Here is a 24,088-nt window from a genome sequence, read left to right as displayed (position 1 = left end):
ATAATATTATGAACTTTTACACACTTCTACTGTATACCTTAGTGCGCATAGGTTTAAGGTGAGGGGGAAAGATTTAATAGGAACCAGAGAGCAATTTTGTCACACAGAGGGTGGAGGATACATGGAGTGAGCTGCCAGAAGAACTGATTGAGGCAGATGTAATAACTATATTTAAAAGACATTTCAACAGCTACACGGAGAGGAAGGATTGAAAGGGATAGGGTCAAACATGGGCAAATAGGACTAGCTCAGATGGGCACTTGGTCAACACAGGCCAAGTTGGGCTGAAGAACACATTTCCATGCTGTATGACTCTAACACCACCTTCTTGATCTCAAAGCTGCCTTAGCATATGAGTATACCCCACACTGAGTTAATTATCAACCCCCCAAGTCCTTCTTCTTGGTGAATACAAATGAAAAGTACTCGTTTAGTACCTCAAGTACTTCCTCCGACTCCAAGCATAGATTCATTCCCTCCTTTACCCTTGAGTGTTCCTACCCTCTCCCTAGCTGTTTTTAAATAGGCATGTATAAAATGTCTTGGGATTTTCTTTAATCCAACTGGCCAAGGATATTTCATGTTTAAGAAGGAACTGCAGATGCTGGAAAATCAATGGTAGACAAAAATGCTGGAGAAACTCAGCGGGTGAGGCAGCATCTATGGAGCGAAGGAAATAGGTGACGTTTCGGGTGGAGACCCTTCTTCAGACTGAGAACGGATATTTCTTCAGACCATGAAAGGATATTTCATGGCCTCTTCTGGCCCTTCTAATTCCCTGCTTGAATTATTTCCTGCTTTTCTTTATATTCCTCAAAATCCCAATCTAATCATCCTAAGCCTTACGTATATATACTACCTTTTACGTTTTGACCAAATTCTCTTGTCATCCACCATTACGTTACGTTACATTACATTGCCTTCCTTGTCCCTCCTCCTAGTAGGAGTATACCAATCCTGAAATTGGACAGCCAGACTTTCAATGCCTCCCAAATACCTGGTGTGGATTTAACAGATAAAAGCTGTTCTCAATTTCCTCTTCCTAGCTCCTACCCAATAACATTGTCATTTGTCCTCCCCCAAGTGAGTACCTTACCCCAAGGTCCAGACGCAAACATGACTATCTGTATTTATATCCATCTTAAAACCTATTGAGTTGTACCACTGGCCCCTGAATGCTCTCCTACTGGAAAGGTCGTAAGGATATGTGATAGGAGCAGAATTCAACCATTCAGCCCATCAAGTCCACTTCGTCAATCAATCATGGCTGATTTATCTTTCCTTCCTAGCCCCATTCTTCTGCCTTCTACCAATGACCCCTGTACTAATCAGAATCTATCTATCTCTGCCTTAAAAATATCCATTGACTTGGCCTCCACAGCTTTCTGCGACGAGTCAATCACTGTAATGGTCACAATGCAGTGAGTCCGCTAAGAGACATCCTCGATCCTGGCTCTAGGCTGGCACAATACCATTCTAGAGTCTCACACGCCTGCCTGTGCCCCTATCTATAGAGTCCAATGTCACACCTGATTGCCTAGACATAGCCCTACCCAACGGTTCATCGGAGCCAGGAGTGACGCTACAGGTCTGGTTATTGTGCTGTTATTTGCCACTTTGAGGCCGTCCACTTCAACAGAATTTAAAATAGCATACTCGCTTGGGAGAGAGATGACTCCACCGCTGTAAACACTTTAAAAAAACACAAAGTATTGTAGTAACTTAATAAGTCTCTTGAGGATATGTCTCCAGTTTCAGGAAAGGTCCCGACCCAAATGTCACCTATCCATGTCTTCCAGAGATGCTGCCTGACCCTCTTAGTTACTCCAGCCATTTGAGTTGAGTATAGGAGCAAAGTGGTCCTTCTGCAGTTGTGCAGGGCCCTAGTGTGACCACACCTGGAATATTGTGTGCAGTTTTGGTCTCTAAATTTGAGGAAGGACATTCTTGCTATTGATGGAGTGCAGCGTAGGTCCACAAGGTTAATTCCCAGGAAGACGGGACTATCATATGCTGAGAGAATGGTGTGGCAAGGCTTGTATACCCTGGAATTTAGAAGGATGAGAGGATATCTTATTGACACATGTAAGATTATTAAGGGTTTGGACACGCTCGAGGCAGGAAACATGTTCCCGATGCTGGGGAAGTCCAGAACCAGGGGCCAGAGTTTAACAATAAGGGGTAAGCCAATTAGAACGGAGATGAGGAAACACTTTTTCACACAGAGAGTTGTGAGTCTGTGGAATTCTCTGACTCAGAGGGAGGCCGGTTCTCTGGATACTTTCAAGAGAGAGATAGATAGGGCTCTTAAAGATAGCGGAGTCAGGGGATATGGGGAGAAGGCAAGAACGGGGTACTGATTGTGGATGACCAGCCAAGATCACATTGAATGGTGGTGCTGGCTCGAATGGCCGAATGGCCTTACTCCTGCACCTATTGTCCAATGTCTGTTGTCTATTGTGTTTTGGTAAACCAGAATCCGCAGTTCCTTGTGTCTCCTTAAAAGCACTTTGAATGGGCTGTTTGTTGTGCGTAACAACCAGGTTGGTGGGTAGGTAGTTTGTTACACCATTCCTGTATCACAAGGTGTTCAAAGTCCTGAGGAAAGCGGAACCATAGACATGGAGATCTACCCTAAATTTTGGCTTTGCCTACCTGCATAAATGTTGGGTTTTTCTTCATGTGAGGATTTACCGAAGCCTTTTGTAGGGTTATGGATTTGTATATTGGGGAAGCAGGCCCTTCAGCCCATCTAGTGCACACCTCCATGCCATTACTACATGAATCCCATTTTATTCTCCTCACATTTCGATCAACTCCACCCAAATTCTACCACTTACCACCACGAGGGGCAACTCATCAACTTAGCAACCCTGCACACTTTTATGATGTTGGAGAAATTGGAGATCCTGGAAACCTGTATCGACCACAGGAAGAACACACACGCTCCATACAGACAGACATTTTTAAGGCAGAAATTGACAGATGCTTGATGAGTAATGCCCCTGTCCCACTTAGGTTCCCGGAGGTTTTTGTCAGTCCCCCTACCTGCTTCCACTACCTGCAACCTCCGGCAACCACCTGCAACCTCTGGGAACCGCACGGAAACCTCGGGTGGGGCGCAAAGTCTCCAGAGGTTTCCGTTCAGGTTTCCTAAGTGGGACAGGGACGTTAGGGTGTCCGAGCTTAAGGGGCGAAGGCGGGAGAATGGACTTGAGAGAAAAAGATAGATCAGCCATGATTAAATGGCGGAGTATACTTGATGGGCCGATTGGCCTTATTCTGCTCCTGCAACTTATGAACAGCGGCGGCAGTCAGGATTGAACCTGAATCACTGGAGCTGTGAGGCGGCAGCTTTACCAGCTGAGCCACCGGGCTTTTCCCTTTAGTTCTGATTAAATCTGATTCAATTCTGCAGGTCTTTGCTGAGATAATTAAATCATAAAAGACAGCGAGGTAAATAAAACTGAAATCAATCCTGCTGCCAGGAGCGCAGCATTGTTCCTCTGAATACACCAGCACACTGCTGGAAAGAAATCATCTGCAAAGCCCAATGACAGGTTAATGATAAACAGTAGTTTTGATTTTTAGTTGCTCGAATCTATTTGTGTTTTAGTGATAAAGTACTGGCATAACACCGTGTAGTGTAGCCATGTTGTTACAACAGCAGTTCCCCCAGTTAGATGTGTGACTGATTCATGTCCCATGTACCACATTCGCGAGAGTTAAGACTGTTTATTTGTCATATGTATCGGCAATGCAACAATGGAATTCTTACTTATTGTGGCTTAACTGGCCCGTTAAGGCAATAACACACAGATGGATAAATAATAATCAATCATACAATTTGTGAATAACCATTAAACTAGGTAACCATAAAAGTGCAGAAACCGAAATCCGTAGTGCAATCCTAGGGCGCGTGGACTTGGTGGACCAAAGGGCCTGTTTCCGCGCTGTGTCTCTAAACTATAAATTAAAAATCCACCACCCATTTTTTTCCTCTCACCATAAAACTATGCCCTCTAGTTCTTGATTCCCATACTCTAGGAAAAAAAAGGATTCTGTGCATTCATCCTATCGATTCCCCTCATGATTTTATACACCTCTATAAAATCACCCCTCGGCCTTCTACACTCCAAGGAATAAAGTCATTACCTCTGTTGTTGCCTGCGAAAAATCCATCACTCGGTGCTGAGGTCTTCCTTTGAACCCAGCCCCCGTGGCTCACTGTCGGAGCGAGTGCGAGATTTCAAGTTTTGTTTACAGGAAGATCTGCTCCTGGCTTTACACCCTGAACAGCCTGGCTCTTGATTTAAGGTCAGGCTCCTCGGTTTCAATCTCATCCTGACGAGAGGAGCAACCTGTAGAAATGAATAACTGCAGAAGTTGGTCTACACAAAAGGACTCAAAAAGTGCTGGAGTAACTCAGCGGGTCAGGCAGCATTGCTGGAGAACACGGACAGGTTGGGACCTTTCTTCAGGCTGATTGTAGGGGAATTCCATCTATGACAGAGAAACCATGTTTACCAAAGAATGAGGATGGCTCGGATGTCCTCTACTGGAAAGCCTCATCTTGGAAGCAGAAGCGGGAACAATGGTGGTATCAAGAGTAGGGACTACCGTCTTTGCAAGAGGCAAGGTGGGAGGAAGTGTAGTCTGGATAACTGTGAGAGTCGGTAGGTGTGTAGAAGATGTCAGTCCCCTGTGATGAAGTCAGAGAAGTTACAGTTCAATTTATTGTCATGTGTACCGAGGTACAGTGCAAAGCTTTTGTTGCGTGCTATCCAGTCAGCAGAAAGACAATACATGATTACAATCGATCCATGTACAGTGAGAAGGGAATAATGTTTAGTGCAAGATAAAGCCAGTAAAGTCCAATCAAGGATAATCCGAGGTTCACCAACGAGGTAGATAGTAGTTCAGCACTGCTGTCTGGTTGTGGTAGGACAATCCAGTTGCCTGATAACAGCTGGGAAGAAATTGTCGCTAAATCTGGAGGTGTGCATTTTCACACATCTATACCTTTTACCTGATGGGAAAGGGGAGAAGAGGGAGTGGCCAGGGTGCGACTCATCCTTGATTATGCTGCTGGTCTTGCCGAGGCAGCTTGAGGTACAAATGGAGTCAATAGAAGGGAGGCAGCTTTGTATGATGGCTGCGTCTACAATTTGCTGGAATTTCTTGCAGTCAAGGATGGAGCTGTTCCCAAACCAAACTGTGATGCATCTGGATTAAATGCTTTCGATGGTGCATCTGTAGAAGTTGGTGAGAGTTGCAGGGGACATGCCAAACTTCCGAAGCCTTCTAAGGAAGTGGAGGCGTTGGTGTGCTTTCTTGGTTGTTGCTTCAATATAGGTGGACTAGGAAAAGTTGTTGGTGACATTAGCATTTTCAACCATCTCCACTTCGACACCATCAATGCAAACTGTGGTATCAAGAAATATGAGAGAGGTGTCAGCGATGGTCCAGGCGAATGTGAGGGTGGAAGTTAGCGGTGATGGTAAACAAATCAATAAGTTCTGCACTGGTGCAGGATGCAACCCCAATGCAGGGAAAGAATTGGGGGATGGTGCCAGTGTATGCCTGAAACAACGTAACCGATAAAAAAGGCAGGCATAGCTGGGGTCCATGTGCGTTCATGGCTAACTTTTATCTCTTTATCCCATTGAGTTGCCCCAGCACTTTATGTCCTTTTGTGTACACCAACATCTGCAGTTCCTAGTTTCTACAATCAACCCAATCAACCCCTTTGAACATCTAAGCTCTTCAATTCAACCATTCTAAATGATTTTCACCTTCAAGGGAAGGTTTGCACAGATTGATGCTTGCATTGCCGTTGGAGAGAAAATCAATTGTCTAGGCGGCAAGAGATAAGCCGGGCCCTCTTGCCACCTCCTCGAGTGGTGCTTGATCCCTCGCTTTTGCATTAAATCCGCTGATCTCAGTGGTAAAAGCAACATTAAACTGGCTGCGACGGGAAGCCTAATGAGCCATTCATTTTGGCTCCTTTAGCTGTTGTGTCTGAGGACAGGCTCTGTTAGCAGACCTCCATTGTAGACATCATTGTTGAACACAACATCGTCTTCCGTCCCTTCAGGGTGGCACAGTGGCACAGCAGTAGAGTTGCTGCCTTACAGTGCCAGAGACCCGGGTTCGATCCTGACTACGGGTGCTTGTCTGTACAGAGTTTGTACGTTCTTCCTGTGACGTGCATTGGTTTTCGCCGGGATCTCTGGCTTCCTCCTACACTCCAAACACATTCAGATTCAGATTCAGATTCAAATTTTATTGTCATTGTGCAGTGTACAGTACAGAGACAATGAAATGCAGTTAGCATCTCCCTAGAAGAGCGACATAGAATATGAGCAATAAATAAATATATTTACGTGCATATAGTCATAGTAGTGCAATTATTTGTTTCCTGGTGGAAGGAGTGTCCGGGGGGGGGGGGGGGGGGTGATTGGCAATCAGGGTTGCAGGTTAACTTGCTTGGTATATTTGTAAATTGTCCCTGGCGTGTGCGGGGATCGCTGGTCTGCACGGACTCGGTGGACCGAAGGGCCTGTTTCCGGGCTGTATCTCTAAACGAAACTAAACTAAATTAAAAATGTGACAGGGATCTCATGAGGAATCAAAATCCTCACACAGGAATCATGGCTGAGGATTAACAATGACAAATGAACTACATTGTAGTTGACTCCTCACTAGAAGTGCGCAGTCTTAAATATTATGAGAAGCATAGATAGGGTAGGCAGTCACATGGGTGGAAATGTCAAAGACTAGAAGGCATAACTTTAAGTTGAGAAAGGAAGAAGGATTCCGACCCGAAATGTCACCTATCCGTGTCCTCCAGAAATGCTACTTGATCTGCTGAGCTACTCCAACACTTTGTGTCATTTTTTGTAAGCCAGCATCTGCAGTTCCTTGTGTCTACGTTTAAAGGACATGTACAGGGCAGGTTATTCTATTACACAGAGAGTGGTGGGTGCCTGGAATGTGCTGCTAGGGGTGGTGGTGGAGGCAGATACGATAGTGGTGTTTAAAAGGCTTTTAGAAAATCGCAGGGAATGGAGGGATTTGTATCACGTGCAAGCAGATGAGATTTGTTTATCTTGGCATCATGTTCGACACAGATATAGTGGGATGAAGAGCCAGTTCCTGTGTTGTAGTGTTCTATGTTCAATAAGGGGCATCATCTGGTCTGCCATTTTGCAGTAGCCTCTTAATGGTTAGAATGCAACAAAAGCTTTTCACTGTACCTTGGTACACGTGACAATAAACTAAACTAAACTAAACAAAACTACTGATACATTGGCCAATTAATTATTGTGACGCTCTATTCTCAGAGCCGCATGTGCCTCATATCGTGATGGAGAGTGGAGATATGTCATCGGATGAATATGAGCAACATCTGAAAGGAAGAAGCGATTTCATCAAAGGAACCAAAAAGGACACAAGCTCAGAGAAAAAGGTAAAAATCGCACACCAAGGTCTTCAGTTTTTAAGCAGCAAGGCACAAGAAGTCAAAACCAATCACAGCCCTATTACCTTTCTCTCCATTGATCCCACCACCGACTCTAACCATCTCCAACCTTCCCTCGAAGATAGACACAAAAAGCTGGAGTTACTCAACGGGACAGGCAGCATCTCTAGAGAGTAGGAATGGGTAACATTTCAGGTCGAGGCAAGTTTCCCTCAGCACACACAATGAAAAAATAACCTCTTTATCATATTATCCAATATCCTTGCATCCCCCCTCTCTCTGTCCCTCCCCCACCCTAGTCATCATACTAGTTTCATTATCATCCTGTTGAGTTTCATTGTCCGTACAACTCGTGTGTGTGTGTGTGTATGTGTGTGTATCTATGTTTGTGTGTCTATATGTGTGTGTGTGTGTACATGTGTGTGCGTGTGTGTGGGGGTCTGTGCATGTATCCATACTGCACACTCTGCAGAAGGAACACAAGGTATCGCAGTCAACTATAATCAGAGCACAACTGAGGGGAAAAACGCCTCTTGCCAATGTTTCCCAATAAGATGTTTTCACATGTTTATATACCCAACCTGTGCTGTGACCACTTGTAGTTGCCCATCTACCCACCAGTAAGCTTGGGTACTGCGAGACAGCAGTGAAACATCATGATCACATCCAATGCCAACCCCCACATGCATCCACTCTCTGGAGAGAGTTTCTACTCTGTTCAAAGCTTCCACTCTGACTTGTATCGCTTGGTCAGCGGGTCAGTTCAGTGTCTACTTTATGCCTGACAGACCGAGATTATTAGAAAACGCCTCCACAAGGACATTGGACACCACCCTGTCATCATGCTGAACTTCTGCCCAGACTTGAAGACGGCCCACCCCGACCTCAGGATGGCTCAGGGAGAGTTCATTTTCCTCATCGACCGCAGCGGGAGCATGAGTGGGACGAACATTAATCGAGTCAAGGTAACTTTGCAGTTTGCAAAAGTTACGTTTCTTATTCAGTTTTTCATTGTCACATGCACAGAGATACAGTGAAATGCTTTTTCTCCATGCTATTCGGTCAAATCATAATACACATGAGTACTACTGATCCTTTTCTGGAACAGCGTGCAGAGAGTTCCCATGTTCCGACATCATCTTGTAAGTTCCAAGCCTCAGAAAAGTCTTATTTTGGCCCAAAAATATAGCAACTTCCTATATTCTCACTTGAAGCCTGGTGTCCTAATGCCCCCTGAAATGCATATGCAATTGATTTTTGGTAGCCCCAGTTGATTCTGTGTGGATTCAGTGAGTTAAGATCATAACTATCTTCTGTGAGTAGAAGTGGTTCTAATTCTTCCCTGGTAAATTTTCCCCCGACCCCTTAAACCATTATTGGAGATAGTCTACCTCTACCCAATCTTAAAAGTGCTCTTGTCCATCTCCATCGAATCTCCTCTCAACCATCTCAGCTCCAACGAGAACAATCCCAGCTTCTCCAGACTAATCCCGCAGCTGAATACTTTCACCCCTGGCACCATTCAATAGACAATAGGTGCAGGAGTAAGCCATTCGGCCCTTCGAGCTAGCACCACCAGAGAGATATGGCAGAGACAAGCCCCTCAGCATCAACTCCTCGGTCACATTCATTCCATTTTCTTTTCTCCCCATGTTCCTATCAACTCCCTCCAGATTCTGCCCTTCTCTACACTCAAGGGACACTTTACAGTAGCCAATTGACCTACAAACCCGCACGTCTTTCGGATTGGGAGGAAACCGGAACAGCCGGAGGAAACCCACTTGGTTCCAAGGAGAACAGGCAAGCTCCACACAGACAGCAGCTGAGATCAGGATTGAACCCAGGTCTCTAGCGCTGTAGGTGGTGGCTTCACTAGCTGTGACATCTTCAGGCCACGGGTTCTAAGATAATGACTCCATTATCCACCCCCATCTCACACCATTATTTGGCACAGTTTCTGTACACTGTGCATTATACATGAGGGCCCTAACTCTTTGCTGGCAAGGCTGCATTTGGAATATTGTGAGCTATTTTGGACACCATATCTGAGGAAGGATGTGCTGGCTCTCCAGAGGGTCCAGGGAAGGTTTACAAGAATGATCCAAAGAATGAATAGATTAACCTATGATGAGCATTTGTCGGCACTGGGCCTGTACTCGCTGGAGTTTAGAAGAATGGGGGGACCTCATTGAAACATACAGAATAGTGAAAGGCTTGGATAGAGTGGATGTGGAGAGGATGTTTCCACTAATGAGAGAGTCTAGGTCTAGAGCTCATAGCCACAGAATTAAAGGACGTTCTTTTAGGAAGGAGGTGAGGATGAACTTCTTTAGTCAGAGAGTGGTAAATCTGTAGAATTCTTTGCCACCGAAGGCTGTGGAGGCTGTCAGTGTATATTTTTAAGGCAGAGATAGATAGATTCTTGATTAGTACAGGTGTCAGAGGTTATGGGGAGATGGAAGGAGAATAGGGTTAGGAGGGAGAAATAGATCAGCCATGATTAAATGGCAGAGTAGATTTGATGGGCCGAATGGCCTAATTCTACTCCTATTCCTTATGACCTTTGCCTTTCTCTGCTGCCGTATAGGAAGCCATGCTGGTTATCCTGAAGAGTCTGGTGCCCTCGTGTCTATTTAATATAATTGGATTTGGCTCCACGTTTCGGACCTTGTTCCCGGCCAGCAGGTCTTACAATGAGGTAAGTCATTACCTTCTTCAGCTAATTCCACATTAATTCCACATCAAAAATCATGCAGCGAGCAGCTGCTTGTTGTTTAGAGCCGACTTATCCTTCAACATTCATTAAAAAAATCTAATTGAATATCAACTATAATAGCAACTTGAAAAGTAATTAGAATTAATAGGACCGAGGTGAACCAGGTCATTTTATCTGATGTTTCTCATATCCATTTCCTGACTCTTTATTCTCCACATCATATGCAATTTTTTTTGCTATTTCATCAAGATACAAATATCCTTCTGAGACTTTTGCAACTCAAAATACCTGAACGTCTTAATGAATTGGATTGTCTTCCCTGGAGAGTCGGAGGTTGAGAGGAGACCTGATAGAATTGTATAAAATAATGAGAGGCATGGATAGGGTAGACATCAGAGGCATTTTCCCAGGGTGGAAACGTCAAATGCTAGAGAGCACACCTTTAAGGTGAGAGGGACAAAGTTTAAAGTAGATGTGTGGGGCAGGTTTTTACTGTTAAAATCCTTCCTCCCAGCTTCCAACACACATCGATACAAAGTTGCAAGACTGGAACACTCTGAATTTCACCTCAATGGAATATTTCAACAGGAGGGTGAGGGCCAATTGGTATTGCAATTGGAACTGATGCAGCAGGCAGGGGAGGTGCAATTGGATTTTTTTTTAAAGTCCACTGCTGAGGGACGCAAGGGAGTGCTGGAATCTTACGTTCAGCAACGGCTTCAATTACGTTTGGGGAAAGGGCGAGTGGTGGAATATTGCGTTGGGGGACCACGCCATTGGGGGAGCAGACCCAACGGGTCTGTGGCCTAGCTTTTGGAAGAAGATAGGATAGGACCCAATGGGTCTGCACTTGGTCTAGTCTCTTTTAAACTTTGTCCCTCTCATCTTAAAGCTGTACCCAGTAGGCTTTGACATTTTCACCCTTAGAAAAAAGGTTCTGACTGTCTACCCTATCTATGCCTCTCATAATTTTATATACTACTATCACGTCTCTCTTCAATCTCCGATGCTCCGGTGAAAACAATCCAGGTTTGCCCAACCTCTCCATACCCTCTAATCCTGGCAGCATTCCGGTAAACCTCATTTACATCCTCTCCAAAGCCTCCACATTCTCCCTGTAATTCAGGAATAAAAATGGCCTTCCTCTGACCAGAAACATCTACTTTGAAGAAGTTCTCCTCCTCTCTCCGCCGAGAATTCTGCAACACCCTCTCTCGCTGCTCCCCCTCAGTGCCCCTTTGATCTCTCATTTTCACACCTGACCCATATCATTATGTCTCCCTCTCCCCTGACCCTCAGTCTGAAGAAGGGTCTCGACCAGAAACGTCACCCATTCCTTCCCTCCAGAGATGCTTGCCGCCTGTCCCACTGGGTCACTCCAGTAATTTGTGTCTATCTTTGAATTAAACTCAACCTGGTTCCGTATTGTCTGTTTGGAAAGGAGATTTGTCATGCTTACCCTGTCTGGCCCATCGAATGTTCCAGAAACACTCATGTGGTTGACTCAGAATGATCCAAGGGCACTCTGTTCAGTCGGGACTGGTTAATAACAGTTGGCTTTGTCAATGTTGTCCACATCCTCTCAATGAATAATTAAACAATTCCCAAGTGGTTGATGTACATGAAAACTTTGTACTTACATTTTCCATTGGCTTACTACTGAGCAAGGTCCAGATCCTAAATGAGGGTCTTGTGTGATCCAAGGCCATCACGTTGGCAGGTCAGGACATAGCCTCACTCACAAAGCTGTCACCACTGGCAAAGCAACTAATGCTGCCAAAGCGGTCAACGATGTGGAATGTTTCTGGATGCCCCTGCTGTGTGGTTGTGGTAGAGACTAAGAAATAAGCAGAGCGTTAACCAGCTCAAAGGTAATTCTGCAAAAAAGATAAATAGCTGCAATACTTGTTTTGTTATTGTCCTGTGTACCAAGATACAGTGAAAAATATTGTTTGCGTGCAATCCGATCAAACCATGCCATGCATGAGTACAATCAAGTCATACACAAATATAACAGAACTTGGAAAGAGAAAAATTCCAGAGTAAAGGAAATCGTATTACAGGTTTATAGCATGACTTTTACAGAGAGAAAGTGCAAGGTCTGCAATGAAATAACTTGGAGGATCAGGACTACACCCCAACTTATGGGTGAATCATTCAGTGATCTGTAAATAGAGGGGAAGAAGCTGTTCCTGAGTCTAGTGGTTTGTGCTTTTGAGCTTTTGTGTCTCCTGCTAGCTAGGAGAAGGGAGAAGAGGAAATGACTGGGATATAAATGGTTCTTGATTATGTTGCTACCTTCCCAAGGGAGCGTGAAGTATGGATGGAGTCCATGGGGGAGCGAAGTGTCTTGTGTGATGGACGGAGCTGCATCCACAAGCAAAAGCAATGATTAATAGAGGAATGTATTTGTTATTTTTAATTACAACATTTTACATAGAAACATAGAAACATAGAAATTAGGTGCAGGAGTAGGCCATTCGGCCCTTCGAGCCTGCACCGCCATTTAATATGATCATGGCTGATCATCCAACTCAGTATCCCGTACCTGCCTTTTCTCCATACCCTCTGATCCCCTTGGCCACAAGGGCCACATCTAACTCCCTCTTAAATATAGCCAATGAACTGGCCTCAACTACCCTCTGTGGCAGAGAGTTCCAGAGATTCACCACTCTCTGTGTGAAAAAAGTTCTCCTCATCTCGTTTTTAAAGGATTTCCCCCTTATCCTTAAGCTGTGACCCCTTGTCCTGGACTTCCCCAACATCGGAAACAATCTTCCTGCATCTAGCCTGTCCAACCCCTTAAGAATTTTGTAAGTTTCTATAAGATCCCCTCTCAATCTCCTAAACTCTAGAGAGTATGAACCAAGTCTATCCAGTCTTTCTTCATAAGACAGTCCTGACATCCCACGAATCAGTCTGGTGAACCTTCTCTGCACTCCCTCTATGGCAATATGTCCTTCCTCACACGCATTAGGTGGGACCAAGAATACAACTTTCAAATCCTCTTGCTATGAAAGCCAACATGCCATTCGCTTTCTTTACTGCCTGCTGCACCTGCATGCCTACCTTCAATGACTGGTGTACCATGACACCCAGGTCTCGCTGCATCTCCCCGTTTCCCAATCGGCCACCGTTTAGATAATAATCTGCTTTCCCGTTTTTGCCACCAAAATGGATAACCTCACATTTATCCACATTAAACTGCATCTGCCAAACATTTGCCCACTCACCCAGCCTATCCAAGTCACCTTGCAGTCTCCTAGCATCCTCCTCACACCTAACACTGCCCCCCAGCTTAGTGTCATCCGCAAACTTGGAGATATTGCCTTCAATTCCCTCATCCAGATCATTAATATATATTGTGGTATTTTAATGGTTCATTTCAGTTGTGATAGCACAAATACTTGTTTAGTTTAGAGATACAGCATGGAAACAGGCCCTTCGGCCCACTGAGTCCATGCTGACCAACAATCATCCAAACAGTAATCCTATCCACACATTAGGGACAATTTTACAATTTTACAGACGCTATTTAAGCTACAAACCTGAACACTTTTGGAATGTGGAGGAAACCGGAGCACCCAGAGAAAACCCACATGGTCATAGGGACAACGTACAACTCCATACAGACAGCACCCATAGTCAGAATCGAACCCTGGTCTCTAGTGTTGTGGGGCAGCAACCCTATTGTTGCGCCACTGTGCCACCTAAACTTTCTTGAGTACTTTCTTTGCAGCAATGATATAGCTTGTTTTGCAATGTAAAACCTTTAATTTTAGAGTAACAGCATGAAATCAGCCTCTCTGGCCCACCAAGTACACTGAGCATTGATCACCCGTTCACACAAGTTCTTTGTGTTCCCACTTTCGCATCCAACCCTTGCATCTAGGGGCAATTTACAGAGACCGATTAACCCTCAAACCCGAACATCTTTGGGAAATGGAGGAAACCGGAGGAAACCCACAGCATCACAGGGAGAACGTGCAAAATCCACACACACAGCACCCGTGGTCAGGATCGAACCTGTGTCTCTGGCTCTGTGAGGCAGCAGCTCTACCAGCTGTGTCACTGTGCTTCCCAAAACTGATCAAGTCAAGTCAAATGTATTGATATATGCACGTGCAGTGAGGCACAGGTACAATGGAAATCTTAAAGCAGCATCACAAACACATAGACACAGACAACATGCTAAAATATAATTTACATATAGCTTCTACAAGACAGTGAACAGCACATGACTGTGCAAAAAAACAACACATCCGTCTGAAACACAATTTGAAAATAATCCTGGGAATACTTTCATTTCACAGTGAAGACTGAGGAAGCAACACATGGATGCGTTGCCCAACTAGATGTTTTTGATTAGCAGGGGTGTCAGGGGTTATGGGGCGAAGGCAGGAGAATGGGGTTGAAGGGGAAAGATAGATCAGCCATGATTGAATGGCAGAGTAGACTTGATGGGCCGAATGGCCTAATTCTGCTCCTAGAACTTATTAACTTATGAGTTGCCAGGGAGATGTCCAGGGTGCTGTGACCGGTGACACACGGGGTTCAGAGGGCTGTCTCCATGGAGATGATGGACAGGGTCGGGAGTTGGCACAGACTATGTGGAAGTAGGCAACCCTTTCACTCTACGCTGAGTTACAATAAGCCCAAATACGCAATCTTGGACAAGGTTGTGCCCAAACTACCACAACCCTCATCTCATTACTATTGAAACCCAAAGTATTTGTGCTATAACACCATGATAAGCACTCAACCAAGAAAACCGAGCCCAAAGCCAAAGTAGTATCTAAACTACTTATACATGTTTATGCTAAGGCCAACAACTAACTCCATATGCAACAATAAGCTATCTACATGTTAACAAGCACAGACAAACCGATCATGTAGATGCAATTATATCATTGGGATTATCAAGTGGGCATCTCCCTGCACTGGTGTTTCCTTGCGTTAGGCCCACAACACCTCGCAAAGGTTCAGCAGTTAGTTCTTGGCTCCTTGAAAAATAATGTGATTTTAAAAGAACAAAAAATGAATCAATCTCTTTTTTTTAAAGCAATCTATCTCTGTGTGCACTACATCTGTAGCATATACGTGTGCCATATAAGGGCACTAGGGCCCTGTGGCCAATTTATGTTGTAATCCTATTGCTATGAAGTGGAAAATGCATGAACAATGAAAAGAAAATGGCTGGAGTGCACAGTGGTTATTTTCAGACTGAAGGATCTGTGTTTCATTTCATAGAACATAGAGCAGTGCAGCACAGGAACAGGCCCTGTGGCCCACAATTATAGTGTCGAACACAATGCTAAATTTAACTAATCTCCTTTAACTGCACGTGATCCACAGCCCTCCATTCCCTGCATATCCATGTACCTGTCTAAAGGCCTGTTAAACAACACTGTCGCATCTGCTTCTACCGCCACCTCTGGCAACGCGCGTTGCAGGCATCCACCATTTTCTGTGTATATTTTACAGAATTTTGTTTCTACTTAAGATTTCCCCACTTTGTACCAATGCAGTTGTGGCAGCCTTCCTCCCTTATCCAACTGACAGGGTATGGAGAAGCAAAGAACTGCAGGTGCTAGTTAATACGCTAAAGGACAGAAAGTGCTGGAGTAACTCAGCAGGACAGGCAGCTTCACGGGAGAATTACACAAAATGCTGGAGTAACTCAGCGGGACAGGCAGCATCTCAGGAGAGAAGGAGTGGGTGACCTTTCGGGCTGAGACCCTTCTTCAGACTGAGAGTCAGTGGAGAGGGAGTCTACAGATATGGAAGGGTAAGGTGTGAAAATGACATATCAAAGCAGATGCTGTTACGGAAATGTAGAATGGTTCATTGTTAGCTGAGGGGAAGGTGACAACGCGGCATACAATCAATAATATTTAATCGAAGAAAGACACAAAAAGCTGGAGTAACTTAGCGGGTCAGACAGCATCTCTGGAGAAAAGGAATAGGTGATGTTTCAGGTCAAGACCCTGGCTGTAGAACTAGTCGGAGAACTAGGATGGGGGAGGGATGGAGAGAGAGGGAAAGCAGGGGTTAATTGAAGTTAGAGAAATCAATATTCATACCGCTGGGTTGTAAGCTGCCCAAGCAAAATATGAGATGCTGTTCCTCCAATTTGCACTGGGACTCAGTCTGACAGTGGAGGAGGCCCAGGACAGAAAGGTCAGTGTTGGAATGGGAGGGGGAGAACATGGATAGGTGACATTGCGGGTCTCCTGCGGAAGAGGGGTTTCGACCTGAAATGTCACCTGTCCATGTTCTGCAGAGATGCTGCCTGATCTGCTGAGTTCCTCCGGCACTCTGCGTTCTTTCGTGACTTGTCATCTGAATGAGCCTCATCATTTATTTTTACTCTCTCTCACAGCTGCCTGGCTGAAAGCTAATGATATTTGTTCCCACATTCTGACAGGATTAAAGCCGTGACCACAGGAAGCAAGCAGAATACTGCTTATGCTAACCATCCACCCACACATCTCCAGATCAAAGTCCATCTTCAACGCAGAGTCCAATTAAGCAGCATTACTGTTGCATAGTAGCTACCAGCTACCGTCCAACAGTAGATGCATTGATTTGCCTTGATGTTGCTTTTATTTTGTAGCTATGGAAATGTTTGATACAAATGTGATTGACCCAGTTGGCTGAGAAGATGTAAACTAAAGTTACACATTCCAAAATTCTTATTTGAAAATTATCTTTCCCTCGTTGGTGATAGGAAGAAGAGAGTCTCTTTAAAGCGGAGATTGGTCGGTTCTTGATTAGTAAGGGCATCAAAAGTTATGGGGAGAAGGCAGGAGAATGGAGTTGAGAGAACGAATGGCAGAATAGACTCAATAGGCCGAATGGTCTACTGCTGCTCCCATGTCTTGTGGTTTAATGGTAGTGGTGGAAGGAGGTGAATCAGATTGGACATCTGTGACCAGGGGTGTGCCGGAGCAATCTGTGCTGAGACACTTTTTTTTTTGTTTGAGATACATATTACTGGCTTGGGTACGAATGTAGGATTAGTAAATTTGCAGGAGACATCAAAGTTGGTGGTTTTGTGGATTGTGAGACAGATTGCCCAAGGCTACAGAAGAATATAGATCAGAGGAAAAACTGGGCAGAGCGTTGGCAGATGGAATTTAATCCTGACAAGTGCGAGGTGGAGCATTTTGATGTCAAGGAGCAGGAGGACACATGCAGTGAATGGCAGGATGCTAATAAAGGGGCTGTCCCACTTTACCCTCGACTCATACTCGCAGCATGGTCGATACGGCGTCCTAGGAGGTCTTTGGAACTCTCCTTCATGCTCGAGAGTAGTCCCCGCGTACTCGAGGCCTCAGCTAGGTGGCGGAGTATTTTTCAACATGCTGAAAAATGCCCGCGAATAAAAAAAAGGTCGCCATGGAAAAAAACGATATTATTTTTTACTCGTCGGTTTAGTCGAAGTAGGTCGTGTTATTCGTAAGTAGTCGAGGGTAGTCGAAGGTAATCAAAGGTAGTCGTAGATAGTCTTCAATTTAGTCGAAGGGAAGTCGAAGGAGATCAAAGGAGGTCGTCTTCACTCTCCACTATTCGGTGTCCAATTTTCCCGAAGATAGTCGAAGCTAGTCTTGGTCGAAGGAGGTCTTCAACATGACACTTATTCAAACTCTCCTAAACTCTTCTAAACTCGCCAATTAGGTCGCCGCAGTGCGACAGGCCCTTTAGGAATGTTGATGAACTTTGGTGTTCAAGTCCATAGTTCAAGAGAGTCAAGAGTGTTTAATTGTCATATGTGCCCACAATGGATCAATGCAATATTTACTTGCAGCAGTTTAACAGGCCCAGTAACACAATACACACAGATAACTATAATAATCAAAAGTCAATAACATAATACTAGTCCTTAATGCAACTGTCAGTCCATAGTAGATCCCAGTTGAGGTTAGTGTTATGTAGTATTCAGGAGCCTGATGGCTGTTGGGAAGTAGCTACTCTTGAACCTGGTGGTTGGGGTTTCAGGCTCCTGTACCTTGCTGTGGCAACATGGCTAGATAGGATGGTGAAGAAGGTATACGGCATTCCTCTGACTCTGTGAATCCCTGCAGGAGACACTGACAGCGGCCTGCGACTACATAAGGCGACTCAGGGCTGACATGGGATCAACAAACATGCTGTCACCGCTGGGATGGATCTTCCAACAGCCAGTTCACCGCGGCCACCCCCGCCTGCTCTTCCTCCTGACCGACGGAACCGTCAGCAACGCGGGGAAAGTGATCGACCTCGTGCGCTGCCATGCGCAAACCAGCAGGTACCTCGGGAAGTCCTGTTGGCCTTGAGTTAAAAATATCCCTCGCTGTGATAATGTATCTCGATCTTTAATCCTTTGAGACCGCTGGCGGGTGATGTTTTTCATACCATTCATCTAGCAAAATCAGCGTAAAAGTTCAAGTTCAAGTTCATTGTCAAATGCACGAGGTAGAGGTACAATGGGGAATCTTCTTGCAGCAGCATCCCGGACATGTTAAACTATTGCCTTCATTGCGGGGGGGGAGTATTGCTTCGAGTGTTGCTTCAACATGCATGAAATTCCATTGAAAGATATAGCATGGAAAAACCGGCCCTTCAACACCGAAGATAGACACAAACGCTGGAGTAACTTAGCGGGACAAGCACCATCTCTGAAGAGAAAGAATGGCTGACGTTTCGGGTCGAGACCCTTCCTCAGACTCCGTCCTTCAGAAGGGTCTCGACCCGAAACGGAATGTCTTCAGCTTTTTGTGTCTATCTTCGGTTTAAACCAGCACCTGCAGCTCCTTCCTGCACTGTCAGCACACCGGGTCAGTCCACGCCAACCATCCATCACCTGTTCACACAAGTTCTAAGTTATCCCACTCGTGCAAGCATTCCCTACGCATTAGGGGCATTTTCAGGATAAGGGGTTAAGGGGATAATGGGTTACTCATTTAAGGTGGAGATGGTTACCCTGTTACAGGAAGGATGTGAAGGCTTTGGAGATGGTACAGAAGAGTTTTATCAGAATGCTGCCTGGATATCCCTCCAAACCTGTCCAATCCATGTACCTGTCTAACTGTTTCTTAAACGATGGGATAGTTCCAGCCTGCTGATGTTTTAGGCCGAGACCCTTCTTCAGACTCCACAGAGGAGAAGCAGTGAGAGAGGGTGTCAGAGAGAGGAGAACTTCTTCAAAGTAGGCATACCTTGAGGAGATTTTGCAGTGGAGCAAACAAAAAGTGTAGGGAGGAACTGCAGATGCTGGTTTACACCAAAGACAGACACAGATGCTGGAGTAACTCAGTGGGTCAGGCAGCATCTCTGGTGAAAAGGAATAGGTAATCAACCTACACCCACGCACCCACATACACGCACACACGCACACACACATATATACCATATAGCCCTTGCTTTAACCTCAGATAGCCCTTGCTTTCTCTCTCTATCCCCTTCCCCTTCCCAGTTCTCCCACTAGTCAGACTGTCTCCGACTACATTCTATCTTTGTGTCCCCCCCCCCCCCCCCACCCCCGACATCAATCTGAAGAAGGGTCTCGACCCGAAATGTCACCACATTCCTTCTCTCCAGAGATGCTGCCTGTCCCGCTGAGTTACTCCAGCATTTTGTGTCTACCTTATATAAATTTAATCTACCGATATGTTCTAATATGTCAATATAAGAACACAATTTAATTGCAGTATCATTGTGGCTTGAGTAATTCTATCAAAAGCGCATTTTTAATTTTTCTCTACCTGATCTCCCCATCCCTTTGTACAGATCATTTTTTCGAATGTACAAGAATGTACATACAACCTAGTCTTAGCGCTCATCAAGATTATTTTCCCTCATTGGACTGAGCTTTAATTTTATTCTATTTAGCCAGTTTCAATGACAGAACGACGTCAGGTGTTTTAGAACATGTTCTGTAATAGTCAGCGATAACGCAGCCCATAAAACTGCTGCCTCATATTTTTTTCAGTGGCTATGTAATGTACAGAACAGTACAGTCAGCATCTCACAGAGAACAGCTCTCAGCGTCAGCCCTGGCCAAAACTGAAACAGGAGGCCTGTTTTAGTGCTGTTTGACTCCATGGCTGATCTGACGAAAGCACCTGCATTTCTATAGCATCTGTCACAACCTCATGACATTGTAAAACCCTCCACAGGCAAAGGTGCATCTCCGGAACCAAAGTGGCACAATTGTGTGCATTACAGATTGGACCGCAGCACATGCATCTGCAGAATTAGCCCCAGTGGTGGAGTTGAGTCATACAGCAGACCCGAGATTCCACGGCAACCGTCAAGCATCTGTTTGCACCGATCCTGCACACAAATCCAATTTAATTCTCCCCACATTACCATCGCGTCCACCCTCAAATTCTACCACTCACCATTCGTTTGAGATACATATTACTGGCTTGGATGTGAACGTATGATTAGTAAGTTTGCAGGTGACATGAAAGTTGGTGGTTTTGTGGATTGTAAGAAAGGTTGCCATCTACTCACCATCTACAGTGGACAATTAACCCACCCTTTTCTTGCGTTGTTCATAAGTTATATGAGCAGAATTAGGCCATTCGGCCCATCAAGTTTGCTCCACCATTCAATCATGGCTGATCTATCTTTCCCTCTCAACCCCATTCCCCTGCCTTCTCCCCATAACCCCTGACAATAATCAAGAATCTACCCAATGACTTGGCCTTAACAGCCATCTGTGGCAATGAATTCCACAGATTCACTGTCCTCTGATGAAAGATATTCATCCTCATCTCCTTTCTGAAGGTACGTCCTTTTATTCTGAGGCTATGGCCTCTGGTCTTAGACTCTCCCACTAGTGAAAACATTCTCTCCACATCTACTCCATCCAGGCATTCGCTATTTGGTAAATTTCAATGAGGTCCCCCTCATCCATCTAAATGATGAGGTAATTGTCCATCAGCTCACAAATATTGAGAAGCCCAGTAACAATGTGATAGGATAAGGGTCTAACATCGAACAATACAGCACAGCATAACGTTGGTGCTTAACTTGATGCCAAGTTAAACTAATGTCATCTCCCATCACATGACCTCATCCCTCCAGTCCCTGCGTATCCATGTGCCTATCTAAAAGTCCCTTAAATGCCACTGTTGTATCTGCTTCCACCACCATCCCTGGCAGATTTCACAGGCACACACTAATCTCTGCGTAAAACAAATGTCCCACATATCACCTTTAAGCATCAGCTCTCTGATGTGCCTTAAAGATGTGCCTTCTTATCTTTGACATTTCCATCCTCCGAAGAAAGATTCTGACTGTCTGCTCTAGTTACATCTCTCTTATTTTATAAATTTCCATCAGATATCCCCTCAACCCAACTCCGGGAAAACAATCTAGGTTTGAAGAAGGGTCTCGACCCAAAATATCATCCATTCCTTCTCACCAGAGAAGCTGCCTGCCCCGCTGAGTTACTCCAGCTTCTTGTGTCTGTCCTCGGTTTAAAACAGCATCTGCAGTTCCTACCGACACACTAAGTTTGTCAAATCTCTTCTTTATAGCTATTATCTGATCTCTCCCGAATTTGGTAAATGTATTCAGCCTCCACATACTGGGCGGCACCATGGTGCAGCGGTAGAGTTGCTGCCATCCAGTGCCACAGACCCAGGTTCGAACCTGATAACGGGTGCTGTCTGTACGGAGTTTGTACGTTCTCCACGTGACCTGCGTGAGTTTTCTCCAGGTGCTCCGGTTTCCCCCTGCACTCCTAGGACATACGGGTATGTTGGTTACACAAAAAAGCTGGAGAAACTCAGCGGGTGCAGCAGCATCTATGGAGCGAAGGAAATAGGCAACGTTTCGGGCCGAAACCCTTCTTCAGACCTATGTTGGTATGTTGGTTAATTGGCTTGGTATCATTGTAAATTTTCCCCAGTGTGCGCTGGGATCGCTGGGCGGCACGGACTCGGTGGGCCGAAGGGCCTGTTTCTGTGCCGTATCTGTAAACTAAACTAAACCACTGCCTGTGTAGGAAGGGACTGCAGATGCAGGTTTACACCGAAGATAGACACACAAAATGCTGGAGTAACTCAACGGAACAGGCAGCATCTCTGGAGAGAGGGAAAGTTAAACTACTGCCTGTAATTGGGCAAACTGAACTGTACATGTTTCTGCAAAGTTTTGAAGGTGTCTTGCTGGATCAGGTCTAAAGCCCAGAATCACCGCACGTGGTCCTCTCTCACTTGGACTGACCAACACTGGTTGTGGATCTAACTGGCAATAATGCCTGAATTAGCACCATTTAGTGGCCTTTTCCAGACTGAGAAAAGGCAGCTGACATTGATGGGGCCGGAATGTTCTTTCCTGTCAAAACTGTCAAGGAATCTAACAGTTTTCAAATGTCCCTGACACCCATAAAAGCCATTAAAATTAAAATAACTCTATAAATTTTTTAATTTTTGACCATTTCTCAAGTTATACAGCACAAAAAGAGCCTTTTAGCCCATTACGTCCTGGCTGCCATTTTTATTTATCTGTGGGTCTAGATAGGTACAATGGTCACTATAGAGTCATACAAACATAGAAAATAGGTGCAGGAGTAGGCCATTCGGCCCTTAGAACCAGCACGGCTATTCAATATGATCGTGGCTGATCATCCAGAATCAGTACCCCGTTCCTGCTTTCTCCCCATATCCCAATTCCCTTAGCCCTACGAGCCACATCCAACTCTCTCTTGAATACATCCAGTGAATTGGCATCCACTGCCTTCTGTGGCTGAGAATTCCACAGATTTACAACTCTCTGGATGAAAAGGTTTTTCCTCATCTCAGTCTTCAATGGCCTACCCCTTATTCTTGAACTGTGACCCCTGGTGCTGGATTCCCCCAACAACGGGAACATTTTTCTTGCATCTAACCTGTCCAATCCCAAAATAATATTATATGTTTCTATAAGATCCCCTCTCATCCTTGTGAATTCCAGTGAATATAAGCCCCGTCGATCCGTTCTTTCATCATATGTCATCAAGTCATATAGCACAGGAACAGTCCCTTTTGTGCAACGAGTCCAATTTGTCCGCTCCCGGCCTATCTATCTATGTGCCTTTCCTATCCATGTGCCTGTTCAAATGTCTTTTTTTAATGTTATTGTACCTGCATCAATCACTTTCTCAGCCAGCTCTTTTCATACACCCACAACCCCCTGTGTGAAAAGTTGCTCCTCGGGTTCCTATTGACTATTTCTCCTCTCACCTTAAATCAACACCTTCTTGACCCTGGGAAAAAGACTGTGCGTTCCCTCACAATTTTATACACCTCTAAAATATCACCCTTCAGCCTCCTGCACTCCCTGGAATGAGGTCCTAGGCTGTGTCTGTAGAGACAAATGACTGGACATTTTGGGTTAGGACCCTTCTTCAGACATTTAAAAGGCATTTGGACAGGAAAGTGGATTAAAAAAGGTTATGGGCCAAACACAGGAAAATTAGTCTAGAATATTGTAGAAATAAGGAACTGCAGATCTTGGTTTACAAAAAAAAAGGGACAAAGTGCTGGAGTAACTCAGCAGGTTAGGCAGCATACCTGGAGAACATGGACAGGTGAAGTTTCAGGTTAAGACCCTTCTGACTAATTGAAATGGGGGGAGGGGTAGGTGCTGGAACAGTGGAGAGCAAAGGATTGGTACAGATGAGACGGGGTTATGATAGTCAGTTGTACGAAGGTCAGAGATGAAAAGAACCGCAGATGTGAGAAAAAGTGGTTGAAAAGTTGGGAATTGTGAAGCGAAGGAAGCAATGTAGGTGGAAGGGGAGGGGGATGGGAGAAATAGGTGCGAGTCCAGGTGGGGTACAGGGCGGAGAGGGAAAAGAAGGGGGAAGAAGGAAGAGGAGGGGGTTTGTAATTCGCTGAAATTGGAGAATT

General features: G+C 45.0%; 1 protein-coding gene across 1 annotated transcript in view; it reads left to right on the top strand.

Moving 5' to 3' along the window:
- vwa5b1 (von Willebrand factor A domain containing 5B1) overlaps window positions 1–24,088 on the top strand; it is a 106,492-nt gene that overhangs the window by 26,686 nt on the left and 55,718 nt on the right. Inside the window, 4 exon segments of the mRNA XM_055659018.1 lie at window positions 7,347–7,471; window positions 8,272–8,448; window positions 10,071–10,181; window positions 18,287–18,489. Coding sequence (XP_055514993.1) covers window positions 7,347–7,471; window positions 8,272–8,448; window positions 10,071–10,181; window positions 18,287–18,489 — 616 coding nt within the window.

The sequence above is a fragment of the Leucoraja erinacea genome, chromosome 30 (assembly GCF_028641065.1).
Source record: "Leucoraja erinacea ecotype New England chromosome 30, Leri_hhj_1, whole genome shotgun sequence".
NCBI lineage: Eukaryota > Metazoa > Chordata > Chondrichthyes > Rajiformes > Rajidae > Leucoraja > Leucoraja erinaceus.
Note: the sequence above shows the minus strand (reverse complement) of the source record. Positions and strands in the feature narration are given on the sequence as shown.